We start from the raw sequence: 18,153 nt of genomic DNA on the forward strand, positions 1-18,153 counted from the left end.
CCTCTCATTAAAAGGATACCTAACTGTTCAAGCATTTTACAACAGTTCTATTGACTATACTTGCCTTGGTTTGTCTTTAAAGGTTAATTCATCCTAAAATAAGTCTGTGCCACTTAAGTACTAGAAGATAGATGCAAACAGCTCTAAAAGGATGGTGAATGCTGTATAACCAGTCATGTCCCTAGAGCATGCATGTGACCTGGCCCAAATTCAGGAGCTGCTGCCATCTCTATTTAGAGCCTTGAGCAGATTAAGCTTGAGATTTCTTCCTTCAAGCCCTCTTTATCAAAGAGTTACTTGAACTGTGCACAGTTGATATATTTGGCTCCCATTTAGTGGTAGGAAATGCATGCTTGTGAATGTGGTAGCTTTTTATTTGAACATCTTTGGCTTGAGCAAGTTGCAGATTTCCTGTTTATTCTGCTGAATAATAAGCATTGAGACTTGAACTGTTTTAGGAAATTACTTCTTTTAAGTATCCTTGTGTCTTGTGATATGGATTTCATTTTCTCTAGATGACTTCCTTTTTGTGAAGCAAATGATTTAAGTTCATGGTACTGTTTGGGGGTTTATTCTTGGGCTTCAGCAGGTAATAAATGTGCATATAACTTGTGCATGCACACTTTGTGTGTGCATACTGATCAGTGTGATTGCATACTATGTGTAGGTCAGCAGAATCTATGCGTTAGTGGAGTCCTGAAGATAGCCAAAACCCACCTGGACACATTCCTATGTGATCTGCAGTAGGTGACCCTGCTCTGGCAGGGGGGTTGGACTAGGTGATCTTTTGAGGTCCCTTCCAACCCCTCACTTTCTGTGATTAATATATAATGTGGCTCTTTGGAGGGAGAGCAAAACCCCAGTTGTGTTGATGACAATTTGTTGAACCTGATGAGTTGTGGGGCAGAAGGAAAGACCTCAGGCTAGTGTGGTTGTATCGACTGAACACCTTTTAGCAGTTAGCACAGTAAAAGCACTCCTTTTCTAGTTTAGTTTCATCCAAAGTGAGTCCTATTGTACACTCCTAAGATTGTTAGGGAATGCAAACCAGAAGGCAGTGAGAGAAAAGCATCAGAAGATAAGCAAAAAGCTTCAAAAACACTTCCCTAATCCCAGATAAAATGCTGACTTAAGAGACCTGCCCCCTTCCTTGTTTAGACCAGGCTGAAGAAAAGCCTAAGCGCTGTCATCGGAAGGAAAGCATTTGAAACATATTTTCCTGTAAACTGTCTGGGTAGTGCTGCTGTTTTCCTTGTTCTGTGATAGACTAGGTATTGTACCTGGTCAAAAATATTATCTGTAATGCACAGGACACTTCTAACCCCCATAGGTATGGTGACTTGAGTAGAGGCAGTGTCTTTCTCAGCTTTGTTCTTATGCTAATTGCAAGGTTTATAAACAGATGACTATACACTGATGTTACCAAAGTTCTTTGGTTTCTTCCCGAGAAACACGGGTACCACAGCCTTCAGAAGCAAAACCTAAGGCCAAATCCTTCCATGACTGATCAGTCATTATGGTACCATGTGTGGAAAGGGTTTAGTGAATCTTCAGACCAGGCTGTTTTATTCTGAGAAATTTAAAGAAAAAGCTGCCTTTCCAATAGTCATGACAAAACATTTTTTTTTAACAAGCTCAGTGTGGCATATCTTAATTTCTAAGACAGTATTTGAGCTTTGTATTCTCCAGGCTCATCTGGCATATAATACTGGAAGAGCAAGGTTTCTTAAAATGTGTATACATCTTGAAGCAGGGAAGGAAAGTTAACATCTGTAGACAGTTGAACTCTTTGTTTCAAGTATATTCCTAAACAGCATGAGAACATGTATTTAATGAACCAGATTTTTCTTAAGATGGAAGCCACTTAGATTTTGCACAACAGAGGAGGACAAAGGGGGTCACAAATGGTTCTGATTTTAATTTTATGGTATATTTTAGTCCCTGATGGCAACCACAGCTGTGTTTTTCCAGTTGCCACCTTGCAATATACCATATTTCTAACAAGCATTTTAATTCTTAGAAATGGGAGATTACATCACTGTCCTGTCATTCATGTTCTTCATTGCTAGGCAACAGTCAATGTAATTCCATTGTTCAGTGATGGTACTGGGAGTCTTTGCTTTGTGTACAGAAACTATATGTCTGCATTTTGCCATGTTGTACCTAGCATGGCAGGATTTGTATAGTTGGATTAGCATTTCAACATCTTTTGTACAGAGGGGTGATTTTGTAATAGCTTGTTCACTTCAGATTTTCTTGTCTGGAGATGATGTCTTGCTGTTGGTTTTTGTTGGTCTTTTCAGTTTCACGGAGTAGCACTTTTTATTGGAGAATGTGAGCTTCCTGGATAGTCTTAAGATTCCTGTGGAGTACTCATCTTCCCTGCAGAAAGATGGACAGGGAGGTGACATACGTTGCTTGGAGTAACACAGAAATGATGATACGTTTAATCTGGTTGTTAATATCTTTTTCTTTGACATATTATTCCTATAAGAAAGTGTTGCAGGGGATATTCCAAATGTAAATTATTACTTTAGTAGTCTTTATGCAGTATTGTTTTATAGGAAATAGCTGCTGTGATATTGCAGTACTTCTGGCATGTAGTAACAAGTAGTGCTGAATACTAGGTGCCAGTTTTCTGGCTTGTCTTTTTCTGGGCCACAATGAATAGGTTGCCCAGGGAAGCTGCGGAATCTTCATCCTTAAATTTTTAAAACTTGGGACAAAGTCTTGAACAATCTGGTCTGAACTCATTGTTGACTGTGCTTTGAGCAGGACATTGGACTAGGTGATCTGAGATGCTTCCTGGCCTGAATTATTATTTGTTCCACAATAGCAGGATCCAATCTGATAGTAGTACAGCTACTGGTACTTGCCTGTCTGCCCCCCTTTTTGCAGTGCAGGGATAAGGGTAATTACAGGGCCACTGACTGGGAAGGGAGGGCTGGAGGTGACCTGCAGTGCTTTTTCTTACTCCCACAGCTGGAGTGGGTAATATTCCAGTTGAGTGAAGTTATCTGTCCAGGGTATGGATTGGACATTAATGGGGATATTGCCTTTTACAGCAAAGTGAAATTCCCCAGACCCATATCTTAGTCATTTCCTCTTAGGAGATGGTTTTAGCTTAGCCTTTTCTTGGGACACCAGAAAACTGTGTCATGAAATACTAAAATTAGATTGTTCATCCTTGCAAATCACTTAAATGTAAATGCTTCATTTTAATATACTGTAAGATAATTATGAAAGACATAAGTAAAGCAAAAATTAAGGCCCTTCTTTTTTTGAGCTAAATGTATGTTAGCTGACTCCTCAAGCACCAGCTTTCAGTCAAGCTGAGCCAGGTCTGCTCAGCTTATATTAGTTGAAGGTGTTGTTGTGTTAGGGTCCCTGTAGCTTTCAGTGAGGTATGGTCTTAGTATTTTAAATGTATAGAGTGGAAAATCCATCCTACAGGTTTTATTTGCTGTAACTTTAAATGTTGGTTTAATGAAGACCATTTTGTACAATGAGACTTTTTGGAACATCTCATAAAAATGGGGAGTTTTGCAGTATGAGTCTTGGTTCTGGCTTTTAATAACTGGAGTACACAATGTGTGTATCTATTCTGTTCTAACATGAAATCATTGGTAGTAATCAGCAAAATGGAAGAATAAGTGGTAGGTAAACAATGGCAGACAAAAGAAGTGTATACATGTTCTGAAAAGATGCTGAAGAACAAATAATACGCTGCTTGGATGGGGTGAAATCCTGTTCTCAGAAGTACGAGACAATTTGTGAACATCAGGCTATGTAGAAAGTCTACAGCATGGAAAGGCAGTGCTGGATCACAGGAAGCAAGAGTTTGGTGTTCATAGCATGGTTACTGTGATTTGTTGACTTAAAGCCTCAGAAGTCTCCCATAGATTAAATGTAGTTTGAAAACTACTGGCTAGCCTCCAGTTTAGATGTTCCTAATAAACATATATCCTAACCTAGCAAAAACATTGAAATTAAAAAATAAACCCCCCCAAAAAAAAAAAACACCTTAGTGTCTGAGGAAAACTACTTTTTTTGCGTGTTTGATAAAATAATTGTTGGAAAGTAGCATTGCTGAAAGGAGAGTTTGATGTTCAAGGAACCTGACCATGTTACTGTATCTGTTGCAGGCAGCAGCAGGCATACTGTGCTACGTGGGAGCCTACGTGTTCATCACATATGATGACTATGATCACTTCTTTGAAGATGTCTACACACTAATTCCAGCAGTTATTATCATAGCAGTGGGAACACTGCTTTTTATTATTGGACTTATTGGGTGCTGTGCCACAATTCGGGAAAGTCGCTGTGGACTTGCTATAGTAAGTTGCAGAATTCTCTATGATGGTATTTGCCTATTTGGCTGCCTTCCCTTTTAGTAGACTTCCATACTACTTCCTTTATAGTTTGTTCTAATCTTGTTTTATGGCCTTAAATGATTTCCCTTCATATTTTTTTTTATTAGGATGTTTCAATTTTCTGGCCCAAATAATAATGTTAAATTAGCCAGTTCTGGCAGCAGCAGGCTCATCAGTTTTACCTTTTCTAGGACTTTGGTCATCTCATGAAAAAAACAAAACAAAACAAGAAAAAACCCATATGATTCAATTATAGCAGTTTTTACATGTCACTTCTATCTATTCTGAGTGAAAAGCTGAAGTTGGACACAAAGATGATCCAGGAGCCATCTTGTATTATGTATCTTGCATCGAGATTAACTCAGGGTTGTTATGATGCCTACATATTTTTCAGTATGGTTTCATTTGAGTCCTTTGTTTGAAGTATTTTATGTCATGTGTTTCCAAGCAATTTACCTCTTAATTTCAGTTTGAATTGGGTAGGAGAGAGGCCAGTGTTTAAACTGTCCCCACTTTTTTGTTGTTGGATGCTGTGTATACTTCTTTAACAGTTTATTTTAAAAGTGTTGTTAAATATACCAATAGAAATGCATAGCCTGTAGTTGCTGTTAGTTGTAACAGAGATAATCCGAAGAAACATCCCCTTAGTCCATCTATCACTTTTAGGAGCAGCCTCTGTAGCTGTTTTGGTGCAGCATTTCTATTTATCTAACAGAAGATTGAATGAAATAAAGCACTCTGGCATGTTTTCAGTCCTGATGATCAGCACTTGCTTGGCTGGGCTGCCTCTAATTACTTGGAGAAGCATTGAATGCTGAAGTTTCTTGAGTGAAGTCAGTTTGGGCCTAATTTGGTCAACTTAATTGCCTGTCTTAAGTTATCTGTTGAATCAAAACCTTACCTGAAAAATTACTTTAAATATCAAACTATATATGGAGATTTTCAGAAAGTAAATAGCTAAAACTATTTGTACAAACACCCTTGATTTTATTTTACAGTTTGTGATCATCCTGCTTCTGGTTTTTATCACAGAAGTTATGGTGGTGGTTCTTGGATACATCTACAGAGCAAAGGTAATAATTCCTCAGTTTCAGTAAATGTTGTGTTGTGAGTGCTGACCAAAATGCAGAGATGTAGGCTGTGTTGTATTTGATTCTGTCGAGCTATTAATGGATATCTGTTGAGGGAAGAAAACAAAGCTTTCAAGTAACCTAGCTTGTGATATCAGTATCTTGGAAATTAGAACATCAGCATTCTTCAAAGCAAAGCAGAAAGTTTTTTCAGTGGCAAAAAACTAGCTGGAATATATAATCAGCAGTTGGAACAGCAGAGAGGACTCATGGTAATTGGTACCTTTCCATTTTCCAGATGGTCTTCTGATTTATTTATGCTTTGACTTTGTAAGTTTCTTAGGTTACACCATACTTGAACACACTACATGAAAACAGTATGCCCTACCTTAATTGTTTTGTTTTGGTATATAAACTAACACTGCACTGTAATATAATCAAGTAGATTGACTGTAATAATGCATACTGTCTAGCTTTATACAGGTTGTTGGCAAGGGTTATGGCTACCAAAATTGACCTCTCCCAGTGCTTGTTTCATGAAAATTAAGAAACAGGACTAGAAAAATGAAATTAATTAGTTTCTACCAACAGTAATATGTGGTGGAAGTACACCACATGGTATTAGAGATACCACAGTGTAGCTTGAAGGCATTTCTAACTTGCACAGTTTCATTGGCTTTTGTTATTTCTGCATCTAAATTTATACAAAAAAATGAGGCAAAAATGAATTTTTAGGCGTAGCAAGTAGAATGATTGCATTATAGGACACTCCAGTGTCTTTAATAGCAAGCTGAACTGTAACACCATGTACCTTTTTTTGGCCTTCCGGGTTTATATAACAACATGGATCTTACTAATCTAAAAACTAAAAGCTTTGTCCTGTCCTGAAATAAACAGTTCTGCAACCATTACGTAAAGATACAGAGGTTTTGCCTGGTTCACAATTAAGGCTGTTGTAAGTAAGCAGCTAACACGGCTGCCTTGAACTCTGCATTATAAATCTGGCTAACAGTTAAAACAGAAACACTGTTATGGTTATGTTATGGTTATGTTATGGTTTTGTTTTTCTCATGGTCTGCATTTGATTTCTAGTATCTTGTCAGTGCACTGGGAAGATCATGTGGGACTCTGATGCTTGTAGTGGAAGTAGTCCTTAGAAGCTACTGAGGAAAGCAGTGTAATTCCTGGAGGATGGGAATAATTTTGAGTTCTTAAACGTTAAGTTGAATGGTTGTCTTCTGTTGCAGTACTTTTTCTTGCTGTCACACAGTTCCACAGCTGTAGGTAATGCAGGGTCAGAGGCTGAAGGAAGAGGGAGAGGTTGTGCCTGTGGTGGCAGCCTGTGATCACCCTGTGATACTGAGTGTAATGTCTCAAAGGTGCATTGGGCACTTTCAAGATAGAATGACTGATCTTAATACTACTTTATTTTCTGACATGTAAAACCTGTGTGTGTGTGTATCTGATTGACTCACTCCTTGAGAACAGTGTGAAACATGTCTAAGTCATACTTGTGACAGGTGACCTGCCATAGCATCTACTAGTATTGATCCTTACCAGTGAAAGTGATGCTTCTTGTAACTGGTGGAAGGGATCAAACAAGCTGTTGGTTGGTTGAGGATTTACTGCCTTCTTTTTTAGTTCACTCTTTTTTTTATAAAGCTGACATAAGTCACCACAGAGCTAGTGACTTCTGCTTTCATTGTATGTAATTTGCATGGCTTTCATTTGTAATATTGCCCTTGTTGAACCATAAATGAAATTGTATGTAAGCAAGCCCTGAAAGAAATGTTTAAAAAACCTGTATGACAGATTGAACAGCTGTTTTGTTACTTGGATCAGAGATGTAAATCACCTAAGTTAAATTATCACACAATTTTAAGGTAGTCTGAAAAAAGTGGCCTGTGTGGGTTAAATTGACATATCTGTATCTTTTTGATGAATGTAACTTACAAGGAGTCACTTGAAAAGATCATCATCATTCTTGGGTGGGTAAGGATGAAGCTTCTGCTATTGCTACAGAAAATACTTCTGTTAAGGTGTTCAAGGAAGTGATGTGTTGGCAAGGCCTTCCTACTGTGACTTCGAAATCTAAGTTTATGTTATAAGCTTAGTTAATGCTTAGCCCTAAGATTACAGTCCTTGCATACATAATTCCTGTTGAACATGATAGTAAAACAATTAAGTGCTAGTCTTACTATTGTACAAATGTTTAGCTACACCACATTTTCTTTGAAGCATGTTACTTCAAAGGTTCTGGTAATAATCCCTCCAAAATGGGCATTGTAAGACACCTTTTGGGGAACAAGTGTTTATTCTTGGGTGACATCTATCTCTAGTTTCTGGGTTTGACAGCATCTATACCATCTTGACTCACCTGCAGTAGCTTGAGGAGCTATTCCAAGTAGCTGTTGCTCTGTGCAATGTACTGCATCAGCTTTTCTGAGGAAGTGGTGGTGGGACTGACACTGAACAGAAAGCTTGGTCACTGTAGGATAGTCACTCAAAAGACCTCATCTTTGATAATTTACCTGTGCTTCAATCAGAGTGGGAGGAGCAGGTGGTATTACTTACTCATATCCTTGTGGTCTCAAATGGGATGAATTAGCCCAATTACACTGGCTTTGGTTTTGAACTGAAGAAACAGGAGGAAGCAGAAATGGAAAGGCAGAGCCCTTTTGTGCTACAGTATCTTAACAAAAGCAATTTTCTGTGAGATACCTTTCAAAGCTACTTTGTCTAAAATCTTAGGTTGCTTGGGTTTTTTCTTGTCCATTGTCTGCAAGCTAGCAACATCTTTGCAAAGGTCAAGTTAGAATTTGAAGAAATTGTACCATGAAAGGTTGCTAATTTTAGGTGATTGAGGGTTTTTTTTTGTTTCCTGAGTTGCTGTACTAATTGTGTTGGAGTGCTAATGCATGTGCTTTCCTGATCCTTCCCAGGTGGAGAATGAAGTTAATCACAGCATTCGCAAAGTATACAATGAATACAATGGGACACACCCTGATGCTGCCAGTCGTGCTATTGACTATGTACAGAGGCAGGTGAGACTGCAAGACAGAACATTTCAGTCTTTTCTATCCTTAAAACACAAATGCTGTGTTGCTCTGCTACTTGTATAGCACATTTTCCATTCTGACAAATCTAGGCAACAGCTGTTTGGTCTGTAAATAGCTTAACTTGATTAGAGTTACTAGAATTGCAACTCTGGTGGAGAGATGCAGTTTGTGTAATTGGCTGTCTGTGAATCAGTGTTTTAATTCAGGTATTTAGTACTTTTCACAGAATCACAATTTCTGCAGTGGAACACTGCAAAATGCTCTCACATCTGCACAGATTTAATTTGAATGTTCTGGGCAGGGAAGTGTTCTTGATTCAAGCTGAAAGGTGGGGTCACAAGCTCATGAATTCAGAGCTAAAAGAACCACTCAGACTTAGGGAAGATGCAGGACCTTTCAACATTTCTACAATCGCATCAATTCAAGTTGGCTAATATTTTCATATTAAATGTCTGATACATTGTATTCAGTCATACTACTACTTAATACAGAGAATCACAGAAAGCAAAATCTGGTTCATTCCAGAACTATGCTCAGAAAACAGTGTTTTTTCAAGTATCTGTTGTAAACTTTGAGGATAGAGGTGTTCTAAATCAAAAATAAAGCTTTTGTCTTGTTTGGGAGGTATGAGAGAAAAGTGGGTTGTCAAACATTCCCCAATTCCAAGTACTGGAATTCAACTCTATATTTTGTAATCAGTATCTTAAATGATTTAAAGCTGTAGGTTGCTTTACGGTACACTCCCTATATGATTGGTTTAAGAACTGTCAAATAATTTGAGTTATTCGTGTAACCAAAGTAGCCTGATCTTAAGATGCTTGTGTTCTTGGTATTGCATTTCGAATTGCTGTCAAATGCCATTTCTTGACTGATAGGCACATTGGCTCTTTATACCTGCATGTTTTGTTTTTTGTTTGTTTTTCTTTTTTTCCAGCTCCGCTGCTGTGGAATCCGTAACTATTCAGACTGGGAGAATACTGTCTGGTTCAAACAAACCAAAAATAACAGTGTGCCACTTAGCTGCTGCAAGGCAGCCCTCAGCAATTGTACTGGCAGTTTGACCCACCCAACAGACCTTTATTCTGAGGTAAGTCAGCCAAAGCCTGAACGTATGTAGCTGTTTACTTTTGCTGGCAATAATTTATTTTATTTTAGTGGAAGTGTGAAGTCCTGGGTATATTTGCTTTAACAGCAAATAGACATATCTTCTAGGGAAAAAATGCCCTTTCTTTTTTTTAATCTGTGATACACTAAGTAATGACTTTTTTGGTGTTTGAATTATCTTTGTCTCATTTGATGCTTTTGGCTTTTTTAGTTATTTGCTTTTTTATATGTGTGGTTGTCGGATATGTAAAAATTCTACTTGTTTCAGGGGTGTAAGGCTCTAGTTGTAAAGAGGCTTCAAGATATCATGATGTATGTCATCTGGGCAGCACTAGCATTTGCTGCTATTCAGGTAAGCCAGTATTTTTTAGCTTTAAACATTTTCCCTCGTGAAATTTGAAACTGCTGTCCAGGTTATAACATGTATGCACAAGATGAGGAAAGCTTTAGTCCCTATGTGGTCCGGGGGATAAGTGAACATCAGTCAAAAGGTTGACTTTTACACTTTAACACAGAACTTCTCAACCATATATTGTCTAAAAACTGCTGCTGTGTGGATGTGTCTCCTTAGATGTGAAGATAGCTGAATGCTACATGCAGTCATCTGCTAGAATGTAAATCATAATTTTTTCTTTAAAAGTAGTCCTCTATTATCATGGATGTGCTTTGATGGTGTCATAACACTCAAATTTGCATAGTATTTCATTTCCAACTTCAAACAGCTCATACTTCATGCTGTTGCAGAGGTACATCAGCTTCATGGTGTACAGACAATGTCAGGACCACCCAGGAAATACACCAGGGTTGTTAATAGAATACTCTGCTCTTTTTCAACTGAGCTTCGTGTTGTGTCTTGGGGATTTCTTGGTTTCTCTTCTTTTAGAAAAGGTGCTGAAATGGAGACTTCAGTTAAAATTGAGCACAGTCTGTCTCCCACCTGAGCTTTTAAGTATTACAGTTAACCCAGGTCATAAAAAGTAACTGAAGAAATAGATAAAGATGTATCTCAGTATTTAGTTAGATTTTTTTTTTTTAAGAAATACTAAAACAGTTTTCAAACAGATCTGTAAAACTGAAGTTTTGAATCCTAATCCATTTGGCAGGCTTAGTACATTAATCACCTGATTTTTCAGACTGTGCCAATGTTACGGCTTCAGAAATGTTGTACATGTGCTGAGTCCCAAGAGACTTAAAAACTAAGTTCAGAGTTACGTTGTGTCATCATTAGCATTTGAATTCAGAACACATTGTACCTGTCGGTTTAGGTAGTTTAGACATTTATTTTTCAAAAATAACTGTTGAGCTGGATTGTAAATTTCAAGGTAAACAATATTTTGAAAACAGTCCTGTGAAAATATGGCTAAAATTCTCCTTCAGTGCTTTAAGGGTATACTCATAACTGACACTGTATACAGTAATGTGAAACCACCCAGAACGTGATTACCTCAGCGGTGGAATTTTTAAATTTTATGAGATCTGTACTCAGTCTTCTGAAGGACTGTTGGTTTGGGTTTTTTGTTCTGTTTTTTAATTGCTATTATTAAAACTTTAAATGGTAAAGCAGTATTTAGTCTGCTTGAACACTGGAATATATTTGTGTAATGCACACTAGCGTATTTACCACAATACTGTGGTACTGGTTACTGTGACAGGTTTTGTTATGTAGGAAGAAAAGTATCTTATGAAATGGGATGACCTGAATCCCAAGACAAGGCGTTATTCCTAGTTTTGGAAGCATTGATAACATGTCCTCTCCAAAATGCAACAGTGTTATACTCCTCTGGGAATGGGCCAGAATTTCTGAAACATGCTTGCAATGGAAATCTGAGTGCTTACATCCTTGAATTATTCCTGGCTCATCAACTCTAGGCAAGCACATTGGTTGTATCCCTTCTGTAGTGGGTGTTCTTTGTTTTGTCCCCATGTGTCAGTAATCAAGCTGGCAGAAAGTATGTTCTGTATAAACAAGTCTGTCAAGAAGATAAGACCATCAGAGAAATTTTTTTGCTAGTGCTGCAGTATAGCATTTTGAAATCTTTTTTGCTTCAAGTTAAAAGAAACTACGATACATGTTTAGAAAAAATAGAATGAAGATAAATATAGAGTACAGGCTGTTGGTAATACCTTTGAAATTTTTGTGTATTGATATTCATTGAGTAGTAATCACCCTATCAGTGATTAGAGGCTATCAGAGCCTATCTATCAGAGCCTATCAGAGGTTATATTCTTGTATCTTAACAGTTCAAATGGTTGTAAATTCATGTGTTTTCAAAAGACATTAGTTGCAGTTAAGTTGATACTAAACAGTATTCAAACTGTTCTGTATCTTCTGCAACATAAGATGTAATGGATCATGGAGCAGATCCTCCTGAAGGCTCTGCTAAGGAACGTGGAAAATGTGGAGATAGCTAATAGCAGCTGGCATGGCTTCACCAAGGCAAATCATGCCTGACAGATTTGGTGGCCTTTCATAACGGGGTCACAGGGTCAGTGGGCAAAGGGAGAGTAGCTGGTGTCATCTACCTGGACTTGTGCAAAGTGTTCAGTACTGTCCTGCACAACATCCTGGTTTCTAAATCAAAAAGATGGATTTGATGGATGGACCTTTTGGTTGATAAGGAATTGGCTGGGTGATTGCACTCAAAGAGGAGTGGCCAATGGCATGATGTCCAAGTGGAGACCAGTGGTGATTTGAGTTCCTCAAGAGTCAGTCATGGGACTTGTACTGTTTAACATCTTTGGGGGCCCTGGCAGTAGAGTTGAGTGTACCCTCAGAAAGTTTGCTGATGAAACTAAGCTGAGTGGTGTTGTTGACATACTGGAGGGAAGGGATGCCATCCAGAGGGACCTTGACAGGTCATAGATCAGTAAAGCAATCTGGATTCCTGAGTTCTGGAATCCTTGGGTTCTGATGGGATGCATCCATGGGTGCTAAGGGCGATGCTGGAAATCCTTCCTAGGTCACTCTCCATCGTCTTTGGTTAGTATGGAACAGGAGTGATGTCTGAGGACTGGAGGAATGCAAATGTCACTCCAGTCTTCAAAAAGGGTAAGGAGGAGGACCCAGGTAACTATAGTCTGGTCAGCCTCACCTCCATTCCTGGAAAGGTCATGGAGCAATTTATCCTCAGTGCTGCCTCTAGACGTATCAAGGATGAGAGTGTCATTAGAAGCACTCAGCATGGTTTTACTAAGGGAAAGTCATGTTTAACAACCTGATAGCCTTTTATGATGATGTAACCAGGGTGGATAGGTGATGGTAGTGGAGTGGTTGTGGTTTATCTTGATCTCATTAAAACATGTGATACTGTTCCCCACAGCATTCTTGCAGCTAAATTGAGGAAATGTGGTCTGGGTGATCAGGTAGTGAGGTGGATTGTGAACTGGTTAAAGAGAAGTCAAGAGTTGTGGTCAATGGGACAGAGTCGTTGGAAGCCTGTATCTAGTGGAGTCCCTCAGGGATTGGTACTGGGACTGCTGCTATTCAATATATTCATCAGTGACCTGGATGAAGGAACAGAGTGCACTGCCAGCAAGTTTGCTGATAGTTCAAAACTGGGAGGAGTGGCTTACACTCCAGAAGGCTGTGCTGCCATTCAGAGAAACCTAGAGAGACTGGGGAGTTGGGCAAGAAGAAATTTAATGAAATACAAGGGCAAGTGTGTAATCTTGCATCTGGGAAAGAACAGCCCCATGGACCAGTGTAGGTTGGGGACTGAGCTGTTAGAGAGTAGTGTAGGGAAAGAGGACCTGGATAGGGCCTAGCAGGCAGAAGGGAGACTGTGAGCCAGCAGTGTGCCCTTGTGGCTCAGGGACAATGACATCTGGGGTGCATGAGAGGGGTTGTGGTTGGTAGGTCAAGAGAAGTAATCCTTCCCCACTTCTCTGCCCTGGTGAGGCCACATCTGGAATGTTGTGTCCAGTTCTGGGCCCCTTAGTTCAAGAAGGACAGGGAACTGCTTCAGAGAGTCCAGCACAGAGCCACCAAGATGATGAAGGGAGTGGGCCATTTGCCTTATGAGGAAAGGCTGAGGGAGCTGGGGGTCTCTTGGAAGAAATTTGTTAGTGTGAGGATGCTGAGACGCACTGGCACAAGTTGGCCAGGGAGGTTGTGGCTGTTCCATCCCTATAAGTATTGAAGGAGAGACTGGATGGGGCTTTGAGCAACCTGGTCTTGTAGGAGGTGTTCCTTCCTATGCAGGGGGTTTGGAACTGGATGATCTCTAAGATCCTTTCCAACCAATATAGCTCTGTGATAAATTGGAACGTCCTCTTATTTTTAATAGAGAATTTAAGTATGTACTTAGTCTGATTCTCTGCAAAACAGTATGTTGGCAAATTGAAACTTCAGCATATGGCCTGTAACCTAGGTCATGTCATGTAAACTTAGAGTAATTGTTTTTCTTACCTTTTGGTGAATTTTACTACCTTTCCTGTACTCATTGCATAGAATCCACTCTGAATGTATTATTTCTTCTGTTATGCAGTAAGGTTGTCTGGAGATCTTTACCTCTCACAGCTTACATTCAACAAGTTTAGCCTTTAGTACTTCTTTAAAATGAAAAGACTGAGGGGGATTTATGAAAGGCTTGGAATCTGTCAAAAACTGAAGCCTCTTCTGCATAGCAGTAATTTTTGGTATCTTCATGTTTCAGTTACCATGGAGATGTAGAGCGTGCAATAATCTGATCTCAACCACAGTGAGAGCACAGAGCTATTAAGTGGGCAAACTGAAGGGAGCAAAGGCATTGCAGTGCAGTAGAAGTTCTGCTTGATTATCTGCAGAATTTGTTCTTAAAAGATAGCTGTTGTAGGCAGTGATCATTTTACAAGACGCTGGGCTTGGCAGATTTACATACAGCTTTTTTTGTAAAAAAAATATCAAATCTATTTGATGGAAGATTGTATATAGTTACTGCTAGCAGGCAAATTAAAAAAAAAAAAAGGCCTCAATGAACCTTCTGACTGTGGGAACTTGCTGAACTCTGAAAGATGAAGTGGAAAGAGAGACATAAATCCTCAACTCAAATTTGTAAAGTACAAACAAAAAAGTACAAAAGTTCACTATATTAAGTAGCAACCAAAGAGATGGAATCAGAAGCCTTAGGGAAGGTTTTAGAAGTGCTGGCATGGTTTTTAAAACAACAAATTATTTCTGTAGAGAAAGTTTAAATAGAGGAGTTACTTTTGTGGCTAAGCAAATTCTAGGAATATGCTCAGTTGCCTCCTAAAGGATATAAGTGGTTTAAATATCAACTCACAAGTTGATTACATGGTGGTTTACTGTAGTACTCGATTGTTTCAAGGTTTACACAACCCTGTATAAATCAGATTTCTTGGGTGAGCCACTGAACAGGAATATCTCTGTGAATAACTACAAATTGTACTTATATATGTTTGCTATATGTAACTGGAATGAATTATAACAAAGACTAAAGGAGCTGTTCCTCTGCAGCAGGTTTCATTTTACCCCTGTTTTGAAGGGGGAAAAAGGTGAAATTTTTGTACTTGCAGGCTGCAATCCTTCTTCAGAGTTCCATAACAACTCACAGCTGCCACAAACTCTCCATCTCAAGTCATATCATTTTTTTTTGTTGTTGTAGTTGTTGCCCATATTACCTTCTCACTTTGAAGTGCTGTGCTCATGAAGTCATTCTCTCATGCAAATCTGACATGAGTATAACAACCAGAGGAACCTGATCTAGTTGAAGATGTCCCAGATCATTCCATGACCTTTAAAGGTCCCTTCCATCCCAAACCATTCTATGATAAGATTCCTGGAAGTTAGTCTGTGAACTGGAACCATTCAAGTACTGGTAAAAAATGAAGGAAGATGCTGTTTTTACCAGCAGGCTGAAGTGCCTTACTCCAGGTTACTCTGCAGGTGGTTTTCTGAACCTGAGCTGGTTTCTGCTATAGATTCAAAGCAGATAATGCACTCCAGACAAAGAGTATTACTAATCTTCACAGCTTGTTTTTTTCCAGGAAATTAAAAGCTCTTTCTAAAAATTCATCATGTCTCTTTTTAATCACTGCTTGTTAGGATTTTTAAGATGTTGTCTCTTTTGTCTTTCACCAAACTGAAGTACTGTGTTGCACTTACCATCTTTTATTCTTAAACTTGTTACTTACGATGTTTGCATGAGTCTTTATTTAAAAAGGAATTATTTTGTCCCAGTGCTGTTTTCATTGAGTTTTTTGCTGTATCAGTGAAGAAACTTTATACTTGGCTGTCTGCTCACCCATTTCATTCTTACTTGCTTTCTGTTCAAGGGTTTTCTTGGGTGGGGATGTTTTGAGGTGTTTTGTTTTGTTTTCTTTAATTTTTTTTAGAAACCCCTACCTTCTGGGTGATGCTTTATAATCCAGAGCTATGATGGGAGCCTCATGAAGTATTTGCATATGTGAATAAACTTCTGTGCATGTGACCACATCAATACAGTCTCTTTACTAGAAGCTATTAACAGTTACTGTAGACCATAGAGCACAGCACTATACCTGATCTTTTTAGTCATATTCTTCCTTCAGTAGATGTAAAATGTCATGTCCTACATCCCAAACTATGTTCATCTGATTTATGTCTTATTCTTCCTTCAATAAATGTAAAATTCTATGTCCTGCATCCCAGATTACATTCATCTGATTTAAGTCTTGGAAATGTATATGATCACACCTTAAATTCCTGGCCAGCTTGCCATCACAGTCATAATACTGTGAATTTTAACAGATGGAAAAGGTCTGAAAGTGAATAATTCACATTGGACTTATGCATTCTGCATGAGATTTCAACAGTGGATAAAGTTCATAAAACCTTACAGAGTTTTGCTTTTTCTCATGATGGCAATTAAAGGCTAATGCATTTGGAGTCCACTTTGATTTTTCTATCAGTGGATCTAAATATCTCTACCATTCATTAAGAAAAAAAAAAAAAAGTAATTTCTATCATTTGAATTATTGAAGCAGAATACAAATAGCTAAACCAAAAATCTTCTTAAGTAGTTCCAAGACCATCTTTGAAGAAAATAAATTTGGAGTTTGTGGCCCTCATTTTGTGCAGCAGGAAATGAAACCTTTTCAGGAGCAATGCATTTGTTGCCATTTACCTTGTGGACAGTTACAGTCTTGCAAAGCATGCTGACAATTTCTGCACTGAGGTTGAATCTCTTGAAGTGCCTTTCTTGTACTCAGCTTGTTTTCTTTTTGTTTCCTTTTTTTTTTGTCTCCATAGCTTCTGGGCATGTTGTGTGCCTGTATAGTACTATGTAGGAGGAGTCGGGATCCTGCCTACGAACTTCTCATCATTGGTGGAACCTATGCCTAGAAGAGAATGTGAACACCCAGTTCAATCTTATCTCACTTATGTGCAAGGTGAATGGGCCAGGTCTGCTGTGACAGCTTTCTTGTCCTAAGCTTAGTCAGAGCACACCTTTCACAGATAAGGACAACTCTACTGTACACTGGTGATGGGCAGAACAACTCGGCTTTACACACCCCCATCTAATTACTTGTGACTTTCACTGTTCTAGCCAGCTATTCATGTATCTAAATGTTTTAGTATACTAGTAAACTTTCTAATTCCAGAACCATTTGCAAGTTGTGTGATTTGGTTGGTGTGAAAGTCAAAGGATGTGTGCCTGCTTTGGTAGATTACCTCCAAGCATTAACTGGCTGATTTTTGCATCTAGAAAAAGGATGTTTCAAACTTTCACGACATGGAAAATTTTTGGGCAGAGTTGTACAAAGGAAGCCAAATGTATTTAGAGAAAAATATTTCAATCTTGCTCCTCACCAGTGTTACTTTAAAAAACTCCTTAATTGAAGGCCAGTATGCTTATATATAAAATTGTAATTTAAAAAAATCCCAAAAAACTATGACCAACATTTTAGGATCATGCAACTGCAGTTTTGACCTTCACAGCTCTAAACTTTCAAACATTAGTGGTTTAAAATACAAGCTGGCTTTTCAGGAGTATAATGTATGCACTACTGTTCTTATGATGAAATATTTCATTTTCTATGAAGAGCGGTTTTATGTGTTGAGTGAACTGTTAGACTGTAGATCTTAAATGGGTTTGGAAACAGTGTAGCCATGTAGAGTAGCAAAGTAGTATGTGAAAGTGGATCTCAACTGTAAATAGTAAACCTGATTAAATAAATCTCTATATCCTCCATATAAACATGTCATGTTTTTTGTTTAAGATTCCAGTGTATTTGTTCAAATGGAATGAATCCTCGTGTGCTAGAAGCTTAAGTTTTAGTACGAAAGAACCAGTTTTGAGTGGTTTCACTTAAATAGGTCTGTATTTAAGGTTTGTTGGAAGCTTTATTATATTCCTTTTATTTGAAACAATATTGGAGAAACACAGCACCACAAACTCTGTTGAACTTGATGGAAAGTTAATATCTGAATACAATTAAGGAAGCATCTGTTGTCTCTCAGCAGCAGGGGGATGACTATCTGTACAATGTGATGTATGTTAATTATGCATTAATGTATCTTATGTAATTAGGATGCTTAGTTACTGCTCTGCTTTCCATGGTTTCACT

General features: G+C 38.4%; 1 protein-coding gene across 1 annotated transcript in view; it reads left to right on the forward strand.

Moving 5' to 3' along the window:
* Positions 1-17,783, forward strand: part of TSPAN3 (tetraspanin 3) — a 23,731-nt gene extending 5,948 nt beyond the window's left edge. The window contains exons 2-7 of the mRNA XM_071754745.1: positions 4,146-4,337; positions 5,372-5,446; positions 8,386-8,487; positions 9,437-9,589; positions 9,875-9,958; positions 16,835-17,783. Coding sequence (XP_071610846.1) covers positions 4,146-4,337; positions 5,372-5,446; positions 8,386-8,487; positions 9,437-9,589; positions 9,875-9,958; positions 16,835-16,927 — 699 coding nt within the window. The 3' untranslated portion in view covers positions 16,928-17,783. The remainder of the gene's footprint in view (positions 1-4,145; positions 4,338-5,371; positions 5,447-8,385; positions 8,488-9,436; positions 9,590-9,874; positions 9,959-16,834) is intronic.
* The last annotated feature ends 370 nt before the right edge of the window (positions 17,784-18,153 follow it).

This window comes from Heliangelus exortis, chromosome 11 (assembly GCF_036169615.1).
Source record: "Heliangelus exortis chromosome 11, bHelExo1.hap1, whole genome shotgun sequence".
Classification (NCBI taxonomy): domain Eukaryota; kingdom Metazoa; phylum Chordata; class Aves; order Apodiformes; family Trochilidae; genus Heliangelus; species Heliangelus exortis.